General features: G+C 47.6%; 1 protein-coding gene across 5 annotated transcripts in view; it reads left to right on the top strand.

Moving 5' to 3' along the window:
• The window catches only part of Prdm15 (PR/SET domain 15), a 69855-nt gene that overhangs the window by 20481 nt on the left and 27309 nt on the right, over window positions 1–22065 (top strand). For 3 of the 5 annotated variants that reach the window (XM_075961478.1, XM_075961494.1, XM_075961510.1), the window contains exons 6-13: window positions 519–620; window positions 9419–9661; window positions 13078–13207; window positions 14361–14542; window positions 14752–14846; window positions 15186–15273; window positions 19246–19413; window positions 20593–20687. In XM_075961478.1, the coding sequence (XP_075817593.1) occupies window positions 519–620; window positions 9419–9661; window positions 13078–13207; window positions 14361–14542; window positions 14752–14846; window positions 15186–15273; window positions 19246–19413; window positions 20593–20687 (1103 nt within the window). Of the gene's footprint in view, window positions 1–518; window positions 621–9418; window positions 9662–13077; window positions 13208–14360; window positions 14558–14751; window positions 14847–15185; window positions 15274–19245; window positions 19414–20592; window positions 20688–22065 lie in introns of all 5 variants that reach the window. The other 2 variants (XM_075961501.1, XM_075961487.1) reach the window with 1 other exon arrangement.

The raw sequence follows: 22065 nt of genomic DNA, 5'->3' as shown, positions 1-22065 counted from the left end.
AGGTAAAGTATTCTACTTCTGAGCTACACACCCAGTCCCCCTTTAAAGCAAAACAAAATTTTGAGACAGGGTCTCACGAAATGCCAAGTTGTCTTTGAATTTGTTCTGTGACCAGAGTGGGAGCCTTGGACTTCTGGTCATCTTGTTCAGCCTACTAAGTAGCTGGTATTACAGGTCAGCACAATGAGGCCCAGCTCAAGTGTGGGTCCTGAAGGCTTGTTTTTCTCTCAGAGAATCTGAAGCACTCTGCTCCCACAAGGCTAGTGATTGGGGGTGGGGGAGGGGCACATTATGCGTCTGGTGACAGGGCTGACCCTGTGGTAGTTGCAGGGATACCGCATCTGCCCAGATTCCTCATCTGTAAAATGGGATGAACCTAGTCAGTGTGTGTGAAACTGAGGACAGTGCCTAGAATACACGTGCTCATGAGTCTGGGCATCTCTGTCCTTGTCATCATCACCTGGGGATCAGGCCTTACTCAGCTGCAGTAGCTAACCCTTCTGTCTTATATCTTGCAGCTACAGGCACCCCTGAGCCCAGTGTCCCCGCAGAACCTGAGCGTGGCCAGTGGGTGTGTAAGGTGTGTTCCAGCACCTTCCTGGAGCTTCAGCTCCTGAATGGTAAGGAGAAAGTGGCAAATAGGGGTTACCCAAGGTGGGCAGACTGTTGTGTTGAGCTCACTCTTTTTTTCTTCTTTCTCTTTATTTCTTTTTGTTGTTGTTGTTTGTTCATTTTTTGGTTTTTCTTTTTTGTTTTGGTTTTTAAAAATTGTCTTTATTATGTGTACATTGGGATTTTTGCCTATGTGTATGAGAGTGTCAGATCCTCTGGAACAAGAGTTACAGACAGTTGTGAGCTGTAATGTGGATGCTGGGAATTGAACCTGGGTCCTCGGGGAAAGTAGCCAATGCTCTTAATTGCTGAGCTATCTCTCCAGCCCATGTGCTGAGCTTTTTCATTCACGTTGGCTCATGCCCATGGTTGTCAGGATGTCGCAGACTTTGTATTGTCTGTCCCCATGGCCCACAATGGTGGAGCTGCTACTCAGAGCTCCTCCCCTTGGCCTGACTCTCCCTACTGTCCTACTGACCAAGCTCTGGATATGGTGGACACAAGCAAAGGCCAGAAACAATGATGACTTGCCTCTTATAGTCCTGCCAGGGTAGTCGCAGGGATACCACATCTGCTCAGCTTCCTCATCTGTAAAATGGGATGAACCTGGTCAGTGTGTGTGAAACTGAGGACAGTTTCAGGGAATCCCATTACCTCAGGCTCCCTTACTAATTGAAGGTGGCCAGGGAAAAATTGACTCCATCCCCTAGTTACCTAGTTATACTGTATTCTGGGAGCCTCTTTGGTGGGCCATAGAGAAAGATGCCAGTCACAGAAGCTACAAGGAAGCTAGGTATGAATGCTGTGACTTTTATCACATGCAGAACATGCTTGAGAGCCAAACCTCAAGGGGCCACTGCTTTGCAAGTTCTGAACAAGTCTGTGATGGAATGTTCTGGAATCGATGAGAATGTTCTTTCTAGGCAGATTTTAGCAACAGAAAGGCTAATCTTGGGCAGTCCTTGTTCTTCTAAGGAGTGAGGCTGTCTGTCCCTATGTTCCTGGGCCATCCTCCTAATCTTGTCTTTAACACTTTTGCCCTCTGCCTGGGGAAAGTCACCTGTGTTCATCACAGATAGGAGCAGAGAGCACCTGCCAGTTTCTTCTTCCTTCTCCTCTTCTTCTTCTTTTTATTTATTTTTATGTGTAGTATTGTTTTGGTTGCATGCATGTCTGCACCACATGTGTGCAGTGCTCATAGAGACCAGAAGAGGGCATTAGAGCCCCTGGAACTGGAGATGCAGAGGGTTGTGAATGAACATGTAGGTGCTGAGACATGATCCTTGGTCTCTGGAAGAGCAGCAAGAACTCCTGGCCAGTGAGGCATCTCTCTAGCCCCATCTGCTGCTGCTGCCAGGTTAGAGTGCCAGGTTTGTGAAAAACATGCCCCCTAGATGAGGGCAAGGCCCATCTGTGGAAACCAGAGGGTGGGGACATCACACCCTCACTCAGCCCCAATCAAGAAAGGCTTGATTGCTGTTTGGTTTGCTGGGTCATTTTCTATGGTGACTAGTTTTAGTTGAGGGAAAAGCTTCCCCTCACTTTGGTAGTAGAGCTAGGCCAGTGTTCCCAGGGGGTCAAGGAACTCTTCTTTCTTCTGCAACCCTTGTGTGGGTGTCTGGTGGGTAACCTGATAGTTACCCTAGGTACAAAACTGATGAGAGAGAGAGAGAGAGAGAGAGAGAGAGAGAGAGAGGGAGAGAGGGAGAGAGGGAGAGAGGGAGAGAGGGAGAGAGGGAGAGAGGGAGAGAGGGAGAGAGGGAGAGAACAGAGCTGGGGCTCTTTGAAAGTAGGCTGCAGTGCAGGGGTTCCTTTTTGTCACCCCCCACATACACACAGACTGGCTTTGAGGACATCTCAGGGCCACATGACATGGCTGCGGTACACAGATCTATGGAGAGCAGGCTTCATTGGGTAATACTTTGTCCAGTAGGAGAATGTTAATCAATAGTCCCTCGTCTTAATTATGCTCACACTGTCTGAAGCTGCCTTCTGTAGAGCTTGTCTGACAGGCTTGCCTCAAGCAGAAAGGCTCTACTCCCAAACCATGTTACTACCATTAGAAGTAATGCACAGAATACTATACCCGGTCATTTTATATCTGGTATCTGCTGGTGTGTGGTGTACCGAATGCCCCTAGCAGGTACTAGTAATAAAATGACCACGGATACCAATCTGTGTGTTACTTCCACTGGCAGTAACATGATTGAGAGAGTATCTGGCCTGACTGTGGTTGGCTGACTTCCAATCAGATGAGTCCTTTGAACTTGAACTTACTTCATGCATTTATTTGTGACTGAGCATAGAACATAATATAAACTATGGCCAGGTAAGACTCAACATGTACCCTTTAAAGTCAGGCTCACCACTCAAAACACCAGGAGACAGCTAAGGTTGTTGAATAGCATGGGAAGCACAGGTTGTTCTTCTTGACCTTTGACCTGATGCTTTCACTTCCTGTGTCCCCTTAGGGAACCCTGCTTCTGTCTCAGGAGGCCACTTAGGAGTGTCTGATTAAACATGAGGCAACAGTGAATGTCCTGGCCTTGGTGCCCTCCTGGAATTTTGCTCCACGTAAATGCAAAGACAGAGGGAAAAGTGGGGAGCATTGAGCAAGGTTAAAAAGATGCCAGGATGTGTTTGCAGCAGCATTAACCCAAGCATGCTAGAGAAGCTGAAGCCAGCAGTGAGATACCCAGGAAATATGTCTGCTCCTGCAGAGCTTAGAAAGTACAGGGAAGCACAAACTGGTGGCCTGCTCAGAGCCCTGGTCTCCTGGTCTGCCCCAGCCCTGCCCTGCCCCACCCACCTACATTTCTGCTCCATCAGCAGAATGTTGAGTCCCTTGGGAGAGACTTGAGACTGAGGACAGGGACTCAAGAGTCAGGTGTTGGAATCTGGGCAACTTCAGACTTCTTCATTTTCTTCTTAGAGTGGTGGAACTGGCTCAGGCCCCAGATAGGGAGAACGGATTTCTCTGTAGAAACTAACCAGGGAGAGCAAGGACCCACCAGTGGGACTGCTCAGCCCTTACCATCCTGTAGAGTGAGGCTCTAGATGCTGGAAGAAAACTGGATGTGAGCAAGAGACCAAACAACTTGTCTGAGGTCTGAAAACAACCCCTCCCCCTAACAAACCCCTCCAGGCTGAAGTCTCACTCAGGTGAGAGAGGGCAGCACAGCACTGTGTCCTTCAGTAAGAGCAGGTCATCGCTGAAGATATCAGAGGACGGTAGTTACTAAAAATGAAAGCTGGTAGCAGACATAAAGTTCCTGGGAGAATTTTCCATACAGAGGAGCATAGGAAGGACACGAACAGCAGAGATATGGGAACCGGAGGATGGCCTGAGACTCTGCAGGTGTCTAGGAGTATTCTGTAGGGAAAAGGGAGAGGACTGCGCATGTAGCTCAGTTGATAGGATGATTGCCTAGCATCACAAGCTCTGAAGTCAATTCCCACCATCCCTGAAACAGACATGGTAGCACATTCCTGTCATCCCAGTCTTCAAGAGGCAGAGGCAGGAGGACCAGGAGTTCAGAGTTATCCTCAATTACATAGCAAGTTTGGGTGTACCTTGGGTAACACAAGATCCTATCTCAAAAAAAAAAAAAAAAACAGATAGATAAATAGCAAGGAATTACTAAAGGATGCAGGTTTACAACCAAGAAGGGCCCAGCAGGCCATCAGTATGACAAATCCACAGATGCACCTGTACCATTATGAGACCTAACCACACGAATTACAGGAAAGAAAAAAAGCTGTTGGAGGATAAGCCATTAGGGCATTGCTAAGACAGGAAGGCAGACTTAGCCATCAGATTTTTCACTGTCAGTAACCTGGTGAAGATATTAACAAATCCAGAAATTTCCAAGCAGGACCAAAAAATGTAGTGAGGAGAACCCTGGAGTGTGCAAGCTGTCCCCATCAGGCCACTTGACGAAGACATTGCCAAGCACACAACACTGGACTCCAGAGCTCATATGCGTGGCTTCTGAGATCCCAGCACCTCTATTGAGTTTTACAGTGTTGCCCTGCCCAACACATAGGGAACGGGAAGAGGGTCCTTTGTGGGGAATGAGAGAAGATTACACAGGTCACCAGCCCAAAGCAGTGAGAGCAGAAAGCAGTGGGAAGAACAGGTGCTGAAGGAGAGAGATCAAAAAGTAACTGAGAGGGGAGCGAGGCAGACATGGGACAGCGACTAATGGAAGGAAAGGCTGTAATTAGCTCCAAGAGAAAAAATGCTAGCCACAACTGCTGTGTGGCACAGCTGTGTGTGGATAGATCTTTATGGCCAAGATTTTGCAAATATCAGTTGCTTACACCAAAATGTGATCTGAGTCTGTTGGTGGGATTGAGAGGAGTGAGCTCTAGAAAGGAAGCAGCATGTATAAGAAAGTAGAACCCCTTCGTTTCATTTTAAGTCATCAGTAGGCACTGTCTAATATAGTCAGACCTTTTTACCCATGGCACCCTCATGCCAGCTTTTAAACAGCTGCGTACCAAAACTGATTTGGAAATCATGAGTCTTTATTGAATATATACAGTATTTTTTTTCTTGCTATTGTTCCCTGAATATAGAGCAGTAACCTTTTACATAGCATTTTTACTGCATTTTTATATTTTGAATGATAATATGTATGGTATGTGTGTTGGCTTTTGCAAATACTGTGCCATCCATTTTTTGTAAGGGGCTTGGGTGTCTGTAGGTATTGATAGCCTTGGGTTCCTGGAATTATCCTCTGTAGTTGTGGATGGGTGACTGGAGAATACAGAGGAATGGATGGGCAGAGTGGGGCAGGAGACTGCTGTTTTCTGTTGTGAGCCAGTCACAAAGTTAGTTGTACCTTTCTCATTGGACTTTTTTTTTTTTTAACAATATTGTGAGTCTTTTCAAGGCAGCAACTTTGGGCTTCACTTATTTCGTACTGCATTTTTATTTTGAAAAATAAACTTCTGCTTATTTATCATCTCTTTTTGGGCTTTGGAACAGGGTTCCATGGAGCCCAAGCTGCTTCTGCACTTTCTCTGTAGCTGAGGATGACCTTGACTTCTGCTTGACTTCCTAAATGGTGTCTCCATGCCTGGCCCCTTTTTATGCTTTGCTTGTTTTGTTCTTTTCTCAGCTTGAGTTGAAGGCTTCACCCAGTCATTATTAACTATTTTTTTTAATGGAAGCATTGACTTTTTCTGAAGAGCTGTGCTAGCTTCTGTCCGTGTTTTATTCTACATTGCATCTAAATACATATGCACACCATAACATAGTCTAGAAATTCATCAAGCAAAGACTGACAGCTATATGAGGAGAGATCGTACCACCTCTTCTTACAGAAGACTTCTACCATAAGCAGTTAGTTAATAAATCAAGAACGGATTTGAGGAGCGTGCTGGGCAGACTTAGGCCTGTGTGAGTGCAGCGTCAGAGTTGGTGTGCTTCTCTCGTGCAGTTTTTAAATGATGTATTTATTTTTATTTTATGTTCAGTGGTGTTTTGCCTACATGTATTTCTATGTGACGGTATCATGAACAGGAATTAGTTGTCATCTGTCGTGTGAATATTGGGAATTAAACTCTGGGACTCTAGAAGAGCAGCCAGTGCTCTTAACCGCTGGGTATTAATTTACTGATTTCTGAGACAGGGTCTCATCTTGAACCTGAACTCTTGTCCGTCTGCTTTACCCGTCTGAGTTCTGGGATTACACAGGTGACATCGCATTGTTTGTGCTGGGCATCAGACGCAGGGCTTCATGTGATCCAGGCAAACTCTCACGGCCGCACTTACTCCTAGCTCTTGCTCTCCTTTTATTTACTCTCCTTATTTGGACTTTGGACCTGAGGAGTCACAGCTTCCATCTACTGTGGGTGACTCTGACTGTGGCTAACGTTGCTTCCCTCTGCTTTCTGTTCTCCCTGAGAGAACTCTGAAAACCCCCTTTAGACCATTTCCTAGTGTTATGCCCACATCTCCTGCCCTCCCTCTCCTGTTTTTAGGTCCTTGTCACTTGTCCATTTTTGGGGTTTCCACTTAAAAGGTTCCTTTTTCAGTAGTGTCTAAGTCATGTTTTTAATTTGTATCTATGAGTCTTAGACTTATAAAAGCTTTTTGCTTACTTTTCTTACTTGTTTGCTATTTTTCAGTCATCTTAGTCTTTTTCCCAAACTTTTTATTCTTTACTTGGTTATATCTGTCCCCTTCACTCCAGTTTGCCCTTAGCTTGTGCTGTGATTTTGGAATTCCAGTCGTCTGGTTTTTATGTCAGCTGATACCGTAACATGATACCCTAACAGTTGTTTTGTTGCTAAGCTTTCTGGGGTGTGGTGGGTCACTACTTTGGGTTCTGTTGCTTTGATGATGTGCTCAGCAAGAATTCTTCCCTTTTTCCTCTCCATTGTGTGCTTTTCCTATTGCCTGGGAAAGTGTTAGTACAGAGTACAGGGTGCTTTTTTTTATTTTATTTATGTTTTCTTTTCTGAACTTCATAGTTGAGGTTTTATTTCTTACTAGGACGTGACTTGAAGGGGTATGGCTTTGGCTTCAAGGGGTTTGGTTTGTTTTAGCTTGTTTAGCTTGACTGGTATATATTTGTGTTTTATACCCCTACTGGGGCTTTGGTTCTTTATGAAAGCCATTTTATACCACCTGCCCTTCCTCTCTAACACCTTCAGGTGGCAATAGTTGGCTTAGCAGATAAAGTTGCTTGCTTCCAAGCCTGACCACCTGAGTTCAATCCCTGGGACCCATGTGGTGGAAAGAGAGAACCAACTCCCACAGTTGTCCTCTGATCTCCGCTTGCGTGCCATGACCCAAGCACACCTGCACACACAATAAATAAATAAGCATGAAAGTAAATAAATGGATGATGATACCATTGCAGAGAACAGCTTTCTTTCTGTTTCCTTGGGTCACTTAAGCCCAGAGGAATCATGATGAAAACAAGGCTTTATTGACTGTCTCAGAGCCTAAGCCATATGTAACATTCGATGTCTGTTGTGCCAATACATGAGCCTAGTGTAGTATGAATCCATGTCTCCTATCCAGACTCCATGTAAATTCTATGTTGCTCTGTGCCTGGATTTAGAGTAGACCCAAATCTGTCTCTCAGTCCCCAGACCCTGTGATGACTTGTGATCTTGTCTTTACAACCAATGACCTGAGAGACCCCAGGCTCTCAAATTTCCCTCTTGTATGTCCTTCCCTTCCGTTTTAAGTTCCCTCTGTGTAGTTGGCAGAGTCTTGTTTGCTTTCTTTTAATACTGCTCAGCTTGTATCTTCCGGGTGTGTGTTCTGTTTTGTCTCACCTTCCCCCATTCATTTTCAGTCAGTGGGCTTGGTGTAAGCTTGTTCTGCTAGGTACCAGATCATGTCAGCCTTGGGGCCCCCACCTAGCATAGAGTCTCTGATGAAGGACAAGTCAGGAATAATGGCTACTTGGCTTGATACTGGTGCTGAATCAACCTACATTTGCAGAGGAAGGAACCACCAACTCCAGGCACAGTGGTACTTTTGTCATGTGTGTGCTTAGTTACCCGCTTTCCCTGCCACTTCCTCTTCCTGTCACCTGGTACCTGTGACCTAGCCATATTTGTCCACTATCTCCCAAACTTGCCATTCCATGTGGTACCTGCCTGTCTGTTCCCAACATCTGTCTCCATTACCTTTTTCTGGGTGGTCTTGGAGACTTTCTGTTAGCTATAAATAAGCAAAGCATTTTGCTTTATTGTAGAGTTTATAAAGAAATGTTTAGCTGTGCAGTGGTGGTGTACTTGGGAGGCAGAAGCAGGTGGATCAAGACCAGTCTGGTCTACAGAGAGAGTTCTAAGACAGCCAGGGCTACACAGAGAAACCCTGTCTAAAGGAAAGAAGTCAGTTTACCGTGAGTGCTCTGGAGGTGCTTCTGTCTTAGTGTGCCACATTCTATGGGAAAGTTAGAAAACACAAACTATCAAGGAAGCAAGTCAGAGTTACCCATAGTTTCATCAAGCACTGCACCAGGGTGTGGACATTGCCTCATGCACTGCCTCATAGTAACACCATATCCTGCCTGTGTCTCATTTACTTCTAAGCAGAGTTCCAGGATGGGGGATGTGGCCCAGGTGGCAAGAGGAAGGCTGGTATGTAGGAAGCCCTGGGTTTGAGCTGTAGCACTGCGTAAAACTGTCCATGGTGGCTTTGCTTAGTTTTAACACTTGAAGGTGGAAGCAGAAGGATCAGAAGTTGAGGACAGTCTGCCAACATGGTGTAAGCTGACAGCTCAGGGGGCTGGAGAGATAGCTCAGTGGTTAGGAGCATTGCCTGCTCTTCCAAATGTCCTGAGTTCAATTCCCGGCAACCACATGGTGGCTCACAACCATCTGTAATGCGGTCTGGTGCCCTCTTCTGGCCTGAAGACATACAGAAAGGCAGAGTATTGTATGCATAATAAATAAATATTTTTTTTTTTAAAAAAAAGCTGATAGCCCAGTTTGAAAGTTCAAATTCTGGCCAGGCAATGGTGGCACACAACTGTAATCCCAGGATGCAGAGGCAGGCGAATCTCTGTGAGTTCAAGGCCAGCCTGGTCTACAGGGTGAGTTCCAGGATATCCGGAGATACACAGAGAAACCTTGTCAGATGAGAGAAACTCCTTCTAAAGCTCTATGCATGTGGTAGAGCCATTTCGCTTTTAAAACAGTGAAGATAAAGGTTTTTACCTGTGCAGAGGCCGCACTCAGCAAATACAACAAAGAAAACCAGCACTGGGGAAGGTGGTGAGCAGGCAGGTGCACGGCTCCTACTCTGTCGTCAACAGCCCTTCTCCTCTTGCAGAGCACCTCCTGGGCCACCTGGAGCAAACCAAAAGCCTTCCTGCAGGAGGCCAGCAGCATGAGGCAGCTTCTGAGAAGGAGCCTGATACACCCAGAAGGGAGCCTCCCACCGCAGCTGAGAGCAAGAGCATCCAGAGTGTTGTGGCCACCAAAGAGCCAAAGAAAAAGCCTCGAAGAGGGAGGAAACCAAAAGCATCCAAGGTTGAGCAGCCTCTGGTCATTATCAAAGACAAGGAGCCTACAGGTGAGAAGCTGATGAGCTGTGTGCCAGGGTGGGAGGTATGTACCTCATCGTCTCTTAGTTTTCTGGGTGGCCATGTTGGCAGGAAGGGCTCATGAGGTAAGATCTTGTCTCCTCCACAGTCCCTCAGCCAGCTGTTAAGAGTGTGATTATATCTTGCAGAATATTCCACACTAGAGTTCAGAACACAGATTTTAAAAATAGACATCTGACTAGGCTTTGCCGTATCAGTCTGTTTTTGTTTTGTTTTGTTTTTCTTTTGTTATTTTTTGAGGGGAGGGGAAGGCTTTGTTTCCTGACAGTCTTGCTAAGGCTGACTCAGTATGTAACCCAGGCTGACTTTGAACTCTCGATCCTGCCCACTTAGCCTCTTGAGCTGGGATGGCATGCCAGTGCTACCATACATCGCTTGTGTGTGTGCTTCACAGTCTCAGGTGTACGCCTTGTCCATGCCATGCTTGTCTGGCCAGCTCTTCTGTTAGTCCAGCAGGACTTAGTCCTTCATGTGACTTCCCAGTATTTGTTGCCCACTGCTTATAGGTGGACAAGTTGCTGGTCATGGCCCTGGCTATTTCTATTTTGTGTGTGTGTGTGTGTGTGTGTGTGTGTGTGTGATATACAAAAGCCAGAGGATAATTTTGTAGTTCTCTTTTACCTCTGTAAGGGCTCCAGGGATGGAACTCAGGGTTCTGGCTTGCACAGTAGGTATCTTTACCACTAAAAATTCAGTCTCTTTTAAAATCCAAAGTGTCTGTAAAATTCCAAAATCCCTTTTAAAATTCTCTGAACTGTGGGAGCCTATAAAATCAAAATTAAATTAAATACTTCCTTATTTTGAAAGGAAGGAGTCAGGGCACAATCATAATCTGAACAAAGCAAAACTAAACTCCAACAGTATAAATAGTTCAATGTCCAATATCTGGGGTTCACTCACAGTCTTTTGGTCTCCTCCAAAGGACTTGAGTAATTTCTCTGGCTCTACCCTCTGCAGCACACACAGCCTGTCTTCCTGCTTCCAACAGGCTCCACTCTATGGCTGTTGTTCTTGCATCTCCAATTTGCTGGGTCTCTTGCTGCAACTGGGCCACACTTTCACCAATAGCCTCTCCCAGGCTCTCTGCATGTTGGCAAGCCTCATCTTGTCTTCCTGGCCCCTTCAGTCCTGGGGCTTCAACCACTGCTGAGGCTGCACCGTCACCAATGGTGTTTCCTGGTCTTTTACAGTGCCAAGCCTCAACTGTTCTCCCATGACTCCTTCATATCTTCAAAACCAGTGTCTTACACTACCCAAGTTTGGCTGATAACAGGAAATACAACCTTGCCTATCTCTGAAACACAGCTTCTGTGTCCTGTCTCTGAGGAACATTTCCCAGATTTCCCCTCAGTGATGCCGGTTTCTTCCTTCTCATCCCTATTTCGTTGCTCCAGCTGACTACCATCAGTTGTCCCAGGAAAGGCAAAGAAAGGTTTTTACTTCAGTGACTCTGATCCCTTGTTTATATAGCTGACTCTTGAACTACAGATTCCCAACTCATAATAGCAAATAGCCCTGATACACTTTTAAGGGACTTTCAAACTTCCTTCTGGAACTCTCAAACCAGTGGTCCATCTTTGGCTTCTCTCTCAACATTCTTCCAACTTCCCACAGAAAAGTTCACCAATCTTTGAACACCCAACGTTCCAAGGTCCTTCCACAATCCTCCCCCAGACAACATGGTCAGGTCTGTCACAGTAATACCCCATGATCCTGGTATCAGTTTCTGTCCTAGTTAGGGTCACTATTGCTGTGATGAAACACCGTGACCAAAGCAGTCTGTGTGTGTTTGGGGGGGGTGGGGTATTTAGCTTATACTTCCATATCAGTATCAATCACTGAAAGAAGTCAGGACAGGAAGTCAAACAGGGCAGGAACTGATGCAGAGGCCACGGAGGGGTGCTCCTTATTGGCTTGTTCCCTATGGCTTGCTCAGCAAGCTTTCTTACAGAACCCAGGACACCAGCCCAGGAATAGCACCACCTACAGTGGGCTGGGCCCTCCCTCATCAGCCACGACTTAAGAAAGTACTCTACAGCAGGATCTTATGGAGGCATTTTCTCAAATGAGGGTTCCCTCCTTTCAGACTACGCTAGCTTGTGTCAAGTTGACATGAAACTAGCTAGCTGCCGCTTTGAACCATTTCATGAGCCTCAACTTGTTCTTTGATTGTGCAGAACCCTCAGCTGAGTTTGAAGGGATCCACTCCGTAGCATGAACGTGTCTCTGGAAAACCATTGTCTCTGTGGTCTTCATGTAACTCCCTGTCCCAGCTGCCCGCTTCTCTGCTGCTAGGTCCACCTCACATTCAGGATAAGGTGTAGTGCTCAGATGTCTCCCCCTTCTGCCTGTGTTACTGGCACTGGATGCTCTTGTCATTGTGGAAATGAAAAGCAAGCTTGAAATGAAAGGGAATAGAAGAGCAGTGTCTGTGGAGCATTCCCCACTGTTCCTGTTTCCTACTCTCTGGCCAGTGCCTGTTCTCTAAGCCATGTGGGAAATATGTTCACATGAACAGGGGTGGTTTGAGCTCCCTCTGGGACATCCCTGCATGTGCAGGCAGAAAGGGACAGGAGGAGCTACTTCCTGGCTATCACAATTGATGATAGTAGGAGAAATAATAGAAACCTGTGGCTCCAGTTATCACAGAGAGGCTCCTGCCAGCAACTGATGGGAGCAGATGCAGAGACCCGCAAGCTAAACATTATAGTGGGTGGAGAGAGAGCCCAGATGAGAACTCCATTGGGTCCCTCCCCTTGGTACTAGGGGAACCCCGAGGAAGAGGAGGAGGAAGAACTGTAGGAGCCAGAGGGGTCAAGGATACCAGGAAAACACAGCCCACAGAATCATGGCTAAAATTATAGCTCTTGGGAGATAGAAGGATTAAGTATCTTACATAGTAAATTCAAGGGCAGTCATGGCTACATGAGGCCCTACTTCAAACAACAACAAAACTCACAATGGCTGAAATTTTCTTCTGTATGATTTTCCTGTGTGTGAGTTTTTATCCCATTTCTGGCATGGCCCTGAATGGAATGTTTACTCACCTTTGAATATCCTCAAGATGACTTGTCGTACTACTAAATCTCTGCCAGAACTTATTTAGTAAGCTTCACGGTCTGGCTGCATACCCATTTGCTGTATGTCAGTAGTGTCCCGGGCAGGGTCAGGAGACGCTTGGGCTTTGCAGGTGTGGCCTGTAAGTTTGGCTTCCATTAAAAACATACTTTCTTTGTATATAGATAAACACTTAAATTCTGAGATGCTCTGCTTTTATCCCTGTTGTACCCACACTCAGGATGTGCGGCCAGGAGCAGTGCTTCTCCTGGATTTGTCACAATCTGTCCCTACGCTGGTGGTGACCCTTTTGTCATACCCTTCACAGAGCATGTGGCAGAGATCATTACCGAAATACCCCCAGATGAGCCTGTGAGTGCAACGCCAGACGAACGGATAATGGAGTTAGTCTTGGGGAAGCTGGCCACCCCCACAAATGAAGTCAGCTCGGTGCCAAAGTAAGTCCTGCTTGTGTGCAGCTGGTGCTTGGGGACGGAGCACAGGGAACAACTAATTGGTACTGCAGGGAGAGCGCCTCCCACCTCTAATCCCCACAGATGCTGCGCTTCATCTTTTCAGGCCAGCAGTGTGTGTTCTGGAGCCCGAGGGTTTCATAGTTCATTCACTGTGAAAGCTTTTGTCTTAAAACACACATGACAGAGAATTTACCGTCACAACTCTTTTTAAGGGCACGGTACAGAGACATCCCCCAAGCCTTTATCTACCCAAACTGGAACTGCCCCCAGTGCCCACCATTCTGGCTGCATTCATTCCTACTCTGTGTCCCCCATGTCAGTAGGGCACACACTGCTTGCCTTCTGTGGATGGCATATTTTATTCAGCACATGCCCCTCTGTGTCAGTGCGTATCCAGATCTCCTCTGTCAGGCTGACTGATGCTACACTGATGCATGCACCTGCTTTGTCTGCTCCCCGACGGGGGCTCCTGGCGGCTTTGCCCCAGCAGTGTGAGCGGTGCTCCTATGGTTCAGCAGTGGCTTGTGTTTGAATTTTAGTCAGTTTCACACCTTGCTCTACTTTCTTTTTTGTGAGCAAGGGAAAGAAATGTTTATGCCGCAGTTATGATTCCCTGGTGAGTTTTTACCCTGAAGTTGACTCAGCTGTTTTCTATGCCCTTTGGAGTTGGCAGAATTCACCTGATGAACCTGTGAAAATGTGGACATGTTTATTATTTCTTTTCTTTGTTACTGCCCAGAGGATTTCAAGCACTTAACAGAAAAAGCACACTTTTTCTGTGGGACGAAGAAATGGTTAGAAATCAGGTTCAGAGTCAGCGTAAAACAGAGTAGAGTTGAGACCAAGTGAGGGCGAGAGCCACAGTCGGGGCTGCCTTGTTTGGGACAAATGGAGCTCAGGCTTCCTGGCTGAAGCAGATGAGCTGCGCAGCTGTTAGATGGCACTGAAGCCACCATTCATGTGCTCAGAGTGTCTGTGCTACCCGGGAGCGGGTGACGTCAGGTTCTGCCTTCCTTCTCCTTTTCCTCATGGACCAAGTGTAGCTGGGAAATGGCCAAGGACCTTCCCAGGTGACTGTGATCAGAAACTTTCACTCTGAGAACCCATCTTGACCCTCTGTCTGTCTCCTGGACAGGTTCACACATCATCCAAGCAGCGCCATTGCCCTCAAGAGGGGCTTGGTTCTGTCCAGCAGACACGGCATCAGGCGGAAGCTCGTACGGCAGCTGGGTGAGCATAAACGAATCCATCAGTGTGGCACCTGCAGCAAGGTCTTCCAGAACAGCAGCAACCTGAGCCGGCACGTGCGCTCGCACGGTGAGTGCGTGCACGGTGAGTGCCTGCCCAGCCCACGGGGCAGGGCCAGGAGAGAGCGTGGAGCTGCCGCAAGGGGTAGCCCTGTGGCTGCCGGTGCTCTTCAGCATTGGGGGCACCCAGCCCAGGCAGAGGGCTTATGTTTCAAAGATGGGTGCAGCTTTCTGAGAGGCCAAAGCAGTGAATCTGCCTTCTGCTGGCTGATTCCTTAGGTGACAAGCTGTTTAAATGTGAGGAATGTTCGAAGCTGTTCAGCCGTAAGGAAAGTCTAAAGCAACATGTCTCCTACAAGCACAGCCGGAATGAGGTAAGTGGGCACCTAGACAGCTGGCTGAACAGCTGTTTCCTAGAGGAGGCGCCATGGGGGACGTCCTGTCGTGCCCCCCAACGTATTCTGAGCCCAGCTTAGGCCAATGCTTACAGAAGCAGTTGGGAGAACATAGGTGACTGGCATCTGGGGTTCACTTACCTGAGTGTGGGGTTATCTTTCTCAGGCAGTTGGACAGCAGGATTTTTTCTGCTAGAACAGGGGAGGAAAACTGTGGTGCAGCTACCTCTAGAAGTTACTAGAACAGCACACACCAGGAGGGGCCTCTATGATGAACTCATGCAGTCTTCCTTGCTGACAGTGTGCCCCTTTGAGCAGGTGGATGGTGAGTACCGCTATCGCTGTGGCAGCTGTGGGAAGACCTTCCGCATGGAGAGTGCCTTGGAATTCCACAACTGTAGGACAGGTGAGGCCCCACCCCCAGCCACCTGCCCTGCATGTTGGGTGGAAGGGTCCCATTGAGCAGACAGCTGCCTTGGCTGGCATCTCCCTGATCCTCTTGCCTCCAGGACTGTGAAGAATAAAATTGTTCAGCCGTTAGAGAAGACTTGAGCAACTTTCCGTTAGTCAGGAAGGGATGGGTTGTCTCATGTCCATTATACATTCTCAGACCCTGCCTGAGGTCACCTTGATGTGGGACCTTCATCCTTGCTGACAGGGTGAGCAGCAGTGTTGGGTTTGTTCTAGAAGCGTGTGAGAGAAAAATGCAGCAGCATGGCTTAAGATGGGAAAGCCTTTCCTCCCACATCAGCATCCTGAAAGTGTGTCCCCTGTGGGCACCCAGACAGGTTATTACATCCCGAGCCTGCCTCCATCTGCCGCTCTCCAAAAGGAAAGTGGAGGCCGGAAACTGCTGTGTTTTGAGCTGTCCCTGTTGGCGAGACAGCTGTGGTTGTAGAGCCCAGGGTGCTCTCAGACACTGTCTCTTGCGCAGTGTATAGTTGGCAAGTGTAAGTGAGCAAGCAGCAAGTTGGCCAAGGGGTGGAAGCTCCCTGAGGCCTGGATGCCCTGTGCTCCAGAGAGGGAGTCCTAGGTCCACTAGTTCCCATGCAGCCAAATCACCAGAGGAGGGTAGAGGGAAGATCACCAGTGCCTTCGTGTTCTCCCTCTTACTAGGACTTAATAAATCAAGCAGTAGAGACCTACAAAGTCAGCCAGTGACACTCTCCACTCCTGCGGTCGTGTGTCTGTCCATGCTTTTGCTCACTTGTGGATATTAGAGTCTCTATCAAAATTGGTTCCATGTCTGGCTGGTTTCTTCTGTCTTCAGCGTGATGCCTTGCTTACTAGGACAAGGCTGTTGTGAAGGGCAGGCCAGGCAGGTTTCTGGAGGACGCTTGTCAGTGACATGTACCACCTAGCCAGTTCCTAAGCAGCATCGGTAGTGTGCCTATGAGAATCTGGGCATACTCCTAGCTGTTTCCACTGGGTGCAGCCTCGGGCATACTCTTTGTTAACTGTATTAGTGCCACCTTCCCATTGTTCCTCAAGGAGATGCAGAGTGGGCTGAGAGTTAGACCAGCTTGATATTAGGTTGCATTAGAAATGGAAAACCACTTGTTACATCTAAGTTAATGATTCTTTTTTCTAAACGAGTAGAACAAAAAATGAAGAAGCACTTGCTGTGTGTTGGTTAGAACTGTCACGTCAGACACTTGTCTCTGCTAGGTAGTCGTGGCACTGATGAACCGGTTGCAAGCAGCTTCTCTCCTGAGACTGATTTCAGGGCTGAGAGACCCCATGGCGGCCTATTTACATACGCTCATGTCTTTTGTGGTATGAAGTTAGTAGAACATTCATCCTCGAAGGATTTATACAGCCAGGGCTGGGTGCTTCAAGTGTGCAGTGGGCAGACATTTCTCCAGCCCACTCTGTCAAGCCTGTTCCTGTGCCTCCAGTGCATTGCTACCACGCTCGTTCACGTGTTTGCTGTGCTCCCATTGAACCTAAAGAGGCTCCCTCACAGACACTCTTGTCCTCTCAGTACATGAGCCCGTTGTTTTCTTTAACAAAATCGCAATTGTTCAATTTTACCAGTAAAGACTCATGAGACAAGTTTTCCTGGGGTGAAAACTTGCTAGCTCAGAGAGACAGAGAAAGCCCTCCCTGACCCTCTCCACCGACATCCCAGAAGCTCTGTTTCTACTCCATCTCCAACCAGCCTTCTTAAACTGAATGTCCCTCCCTTTTACTGCCTATCTGTCCTCCCGATTCCCTCTTACTCTCTCTGTTTTGTTTTTCTTAATAATCTTGACTTCCTGTCATCTGGTTGCTCCACCACTTGACCTTTAATTAACTTTAAGCTCTTGGACTAAAGGTCTGTGCTAGGGCTGAGCAACACCACAACTAGAAACAGGTTTTTCCAGTAAATAATGCAATCTCAGGGTTCACAGTGTGGTCAAATATTTTGCAACATTAGTCCCTCGTCCTTTACCAGATTCCGAAGCACTATCTGCAGGCCTTTGGTGTCACTACATACCTCCATAGTGACTGGATTACTGGGGGGAAGAGGGGAAGTCATTCGGAGACTAGATGTCTGGGTTCTTGCACCTCAGAATGTTATTGAGGTATATGTGATGGATCATCTTAGTTGACTGTGTAGATCAGCACAGAAAACGGTTGGAAGTAGGGTGTGGAGGGGCTTATAGGGACAGCATGAGAGCCCAAGCCAGCGGTGCTGCTTTCCATGGTTACACATGTTGTTCAGAACCTATAAGAAAGAAGGCTCGCCTGTGATGTTCAGAGACATGTACGGTGAGCACCTTCCTGGAAGGGAGGCCCATCTCATCTGTGCTGCAGACCTAACTACTCTGTAATTCAGCCAAACAAATGAGAAAGAGGGTTGGATCTTATGAATAACATTTCACCTTGGGAAATTGAGTTGCATAGTAGGATTGCCAGAAGCAGGTCCAGGTCTCCTGAGACTTACATAGGACTTCTGATCCATGTCTTTACAAGAAGAACCAACGTGCTGTGGAGGAAGCTATAGCTAGGCCACTGCTTCCTGGGCTGTGCTGCCATGTCCCCACTAAGGCCTTGATTCCTTCTCTCACCTCTCCCTGCTCAGAGGCCAGCACATAGCCCTGCCCTGTGTCTTTCTTACACTGGTAGGAAGAGATAAAGATGGCTGATTTTCTTCAGATTTAGGTGGGGTGACCTCTAGCTAGCTACACATGGAATCTCCTGAGTGGGGCTAGAGACTTCCTGCAGCTGTATAGACTCAGTTCAGTAATCCTACCATTGGGCCTCAGCTTCAAGGGGCATTGGCTTCTCTCGGCCACATCTTGGTTCTCACAACTGACTGGAGGTCAAGGGTAGACTCTAGGAGACTGTATGGAGTCCTGGGTTATAACCCCCCTGGGTCTAGGCAGCTCCTAAGCAGAGTGACTTGCTCAGATGTCAACAACAAATGCTTGATAAGTGAGGTCCCAAGGTATCTGTAGGGACTTCTTTCCACAGACAGGTGGATGTGTGGTGGGCAGTGGCTATGGAGACTAAGGGCTTTATAGGAAAACATTTGCTGGATCTAGTGGCATTCTGACCTGGGGCCTTTGCTCCTGAGAGAAGTAATGACACATTTGTCATCTGCTATCATACACGTCTACATTCATGATTCAGGAAAGAGCATGTGATTTTAAAAGGCAAGGCACTTGGTGGTGTGGAGCACGGGCTGCGGACACCACGCAGAGGGGATGGGGCAGATGGTAGAGTAGACTTTCAGAGGCAAGAACTGCAACTTGCCTGGTGCCTTCCAGAGGTACTTGAAGTGGGGGCTAGGGTGCAGGGATGCTGACTTCTTGCAATGTGAGCATGTGTGTGCGTGCGCCTGTGTGCGCGCGTGCTGTGTGTTGAATAGAGTGGAAATGGGTGTGAATGCAGTGTGTGTACATGTGTATGCATACATATGCATATATATTTGTGGGGTATGTGTTGAATGAATGGCGAGCATATGCTTGTGTTGTTGAGTGAGGCCTAGGCCCAAGACAGTTCTTCTGGAATAGAGAAGCTGGAGTGTTGCTATAGAGGATGCTATAGAGGTTGCTATAGAGGATGCTATAGAGGATGCAGGATAGAGGTACCTGGGCAGAGAAGAGGGGGCAGCAGTGACACTGTGCTGGAGGAGCAGGTGAGCATGCTGAGGACACCAGGAGGAAGCTTGTAGTGTGTACAGATAGAGAGGAGCCTGGAGAGCTGCCCGGGCCGTTTTACCCAGTGAGGAACTGGCACCTAGCTGAGCACACAGCAAATGAGCTCTGGGCCACGGTGCCCTGCTGGTCTCCTGCCTTGACTCCACTTTTTACTCTGCTGAGGCACACATGCTGGAGCCTGGTCAGGGATGATTTACCGCACATTGTGTATTTGTTTACTCTCTGGACAGATGACAAGACGTTCCAATGTGAGATGTGTTTCAGATTCTTCTCCACCAACAGCAACCTCTCCAAGCACAAGAAGAAACACGGGGACAAGAAGTTTGCCTGTGAGGTCTGCAGTAAGATGTTCTACCGCAAGGATGTCATGCTGGACCACCAGAGGCGACACCTGGATGGTGAGCCTGAGATGCCTTCCTTCTGACCTGGTGACGTTCTTCCCATTCCTGGGGGTTCTGGGGTGCTGTTAACAGTGCCACGAGCAGCGGGAAGTGGTAGGAACAGTGGGGAACAAAAAAGCACAGCTAGACTGCTCTTGAGTGCCGACTGTTAGGAAGTTATTTGAAGTATTTCTTTAGAGAACTTTTGAATCCTGTGAAGAATGATCTTAGTGTGATGGAGTGTAAGAAAGGCAATGGGTTGTCATGTATGCCGCAGGCTCAGTCATGTAAACAGTGGAGTGTGCTGGTGTGTACTGTGGGTGGGGGCCATCCGTCTACACAGTCTGTGAGGTCAGCTCTCTCCACACACTTGAGGCAGCAGCCAGGGCAGAATGAGAAGTGGAGCAGAGGTTAAAATCAGCATTCTGACTGAGGCTGTCCTTGTAAGAGTCAGTAGCACTCACTGATGCAAACACTCTTTGGTAGTGTTTGAAAACACCATTTACAGAACGAATTCAGGCTGTGTGTAAAGCTTAACAGCTAGATACATGCACATGAGTTTGTGGAAACAAGACCTGTCACATCTCTTCTAAGTTCCTGCACTTTGCTTCCCTCTGCCCTTTGGTTCGTAAAGACCTACAACATGGTCCCATGAGAGTCATAGGAGGGTACTCTGGGCCCCACCTAGCCTCTGAGAACCATGGACAAATCACTACACCTTAGTTCTCCTGCTTGTATAGTGGTGGTGATAACTGTTTCTTTTGAAGTCAGTGTCATAGTTGGACCTGAACTTGCCATGAGGTTCCTTCAGGCCCATCACAGCAGTTGCTCAGAACCAAGGACGCTCACAGCTCTGCTCAAAGCCAGTGCTTTCTGTGATGCACCTACCTGGACTAGGTGTACCTTTCACACTTGGTGTTTATTTATTTGTTTGTTTGTTGTTGGGGAGTTTTTTTGACTTTAGTTTTTGGTTTTTCAAGATAGGGTTTATCTGTGTAATAGCTCTGACTATCCTCAGGATTAGATCACCACCACCTGGCCAAATGAGCCTTGCTATGTTGCATATGAGCTCAAACAATCCACCACCAGCTTCCTGCATGTCTAGTACCACAGTACTTTCAGCATAGTTCCCAAGCAGGTCTAGGATCTGACCCGTACCGTGTGACCTCACACTTCCTGTTTGATCTGGGATTTCAGGTGTGCGGCGAGTGAAGAGAGAAGACCTGGAAGCCAGCGGGGAAAGCCTGGTTCGTTATAAAAAAGAGCCTTCTGGATGCCCAGTGTGTGGCAAGGTAATGTTCTGCAGTTACTGTTGGTGTTGCATGGCAGATACCCACTCTCTAAGCTCGAGCTCAGAGCTACAGACAGGGAGCTTGTAGGCATATCCAGCCTACAGCCCACAGTCCCCTTGTACTCCCAGATAGCTGTAAATGCAGCCCAGTACAAAATAGACATTTAAGGCATAATACATGTCCTAGTTAGGGTTCTGTTGTTGTGGTAAACTGTGACCAAAAGCAACTGAATTGGAAAGAGCTGCTAAGAGTCCATCATATGAAGGGAGATCAGGGCAGGAACTCAGTCAGGAACTGGAGGCAGGAACTGAGGCAGAGGCCATGAATGAGTGTTGCTTACTGGCTTGCTCTCCATGTCTTTCCCAGCTTGATTTCTTGTAGCACCCAGGACCACCAACCATCAGTAATTATGAAGAAAATGCCCCACAGACTTGCTTACAAGTCAGTCTGATGGAGGTATTTCTCAGCTGATGCTCCCTCCTCAGAGTTGGCTCTCACTATGTCAAATTGACCAGAAAACTAGCCAGCACAAAAAGATTTGTTTTTCGGCTTTCATTTCTTCTGTACAGTTCTTAAGTGTGAACTTTGTAGACAATAACCATGCTTCTGTGTCAGAAGGTTAGATACACCTTCTAGGGCAACAGTGTTAAGGTACATAGACAGGTTATGCACCATCTGTCTTTAACTAAGTGTCCCTCAGGGTGCACATTTGGAGTTTTGCTCTCTGGGATGGGTTTCCAATAAATCTGTGGAGAGTTTTTTGTTTTTGTTTTTTGGCCCTTCCGCTCTGTGGGACATGTTGTCCTCTTGAGTGTCTAGACCTTGTCTTCATATCCATATTGAAGAGGCAAGATGCCCTGGGACTTTATGCTGCCCGCTCTGGCCATCCCTGCTCAGTGTCCAGGTAGTATTTTCTAAGTTAGGGGTAGCCCATCCCATGATGGCCGAGGTTAGTTTGTAGATGCTAAATATTTTTGCCCGGACAGCCTGTGCTGTTGTGCAGGCGCCTTGATATGATCTACCCTGGCCTTGGCCGTGTCTCTAGTGTAGGCATCTAAGACTCCCAGCCCTGTCCTGACTGTCACATACACATTGCCCCATTCTTCAAACATGAACACCTGTTCCTAACTGGAAATGCCATTGCTGGTGCATCAGACTCAACTCTGACAACTCAGGTAACAGGAGGTACAAGCTATATCCCCAGAGGACTAGAATCGTATCCCTTACTGCATAGAGCACATACTGGGGATACAGGTTCTTGAGAGGCTCCTGTGCATGTGGCCCAAGCAGCCTCTGGTGTTGCTGAGCCTGGCATAGCTGCACAGGGAGCTACTGGCATAGAGTAGCATTGGCTCCTGGGCACCACCATACTGGGAAC

Source organism: Microtus pennsylvanicus, chromosome 1 (genome assembly GCF_037038515.1).
Source record: "Microtus pennsylvanicus isolate mMicPen1 chromosome 1, mMicPen1.hap1, whole genome shotgun sequence".
Lineage (NCBI taxonomy): Eukaryota > Metazoa > Chordata > Mammalia > Rodentia > Cricetidae > Microtus > Microtus pennsylvanicus.
Note: the sequence above shows the minus strand (reverse complement) of the source record. Positions and strands in the feature narration are given on the sequence as shown.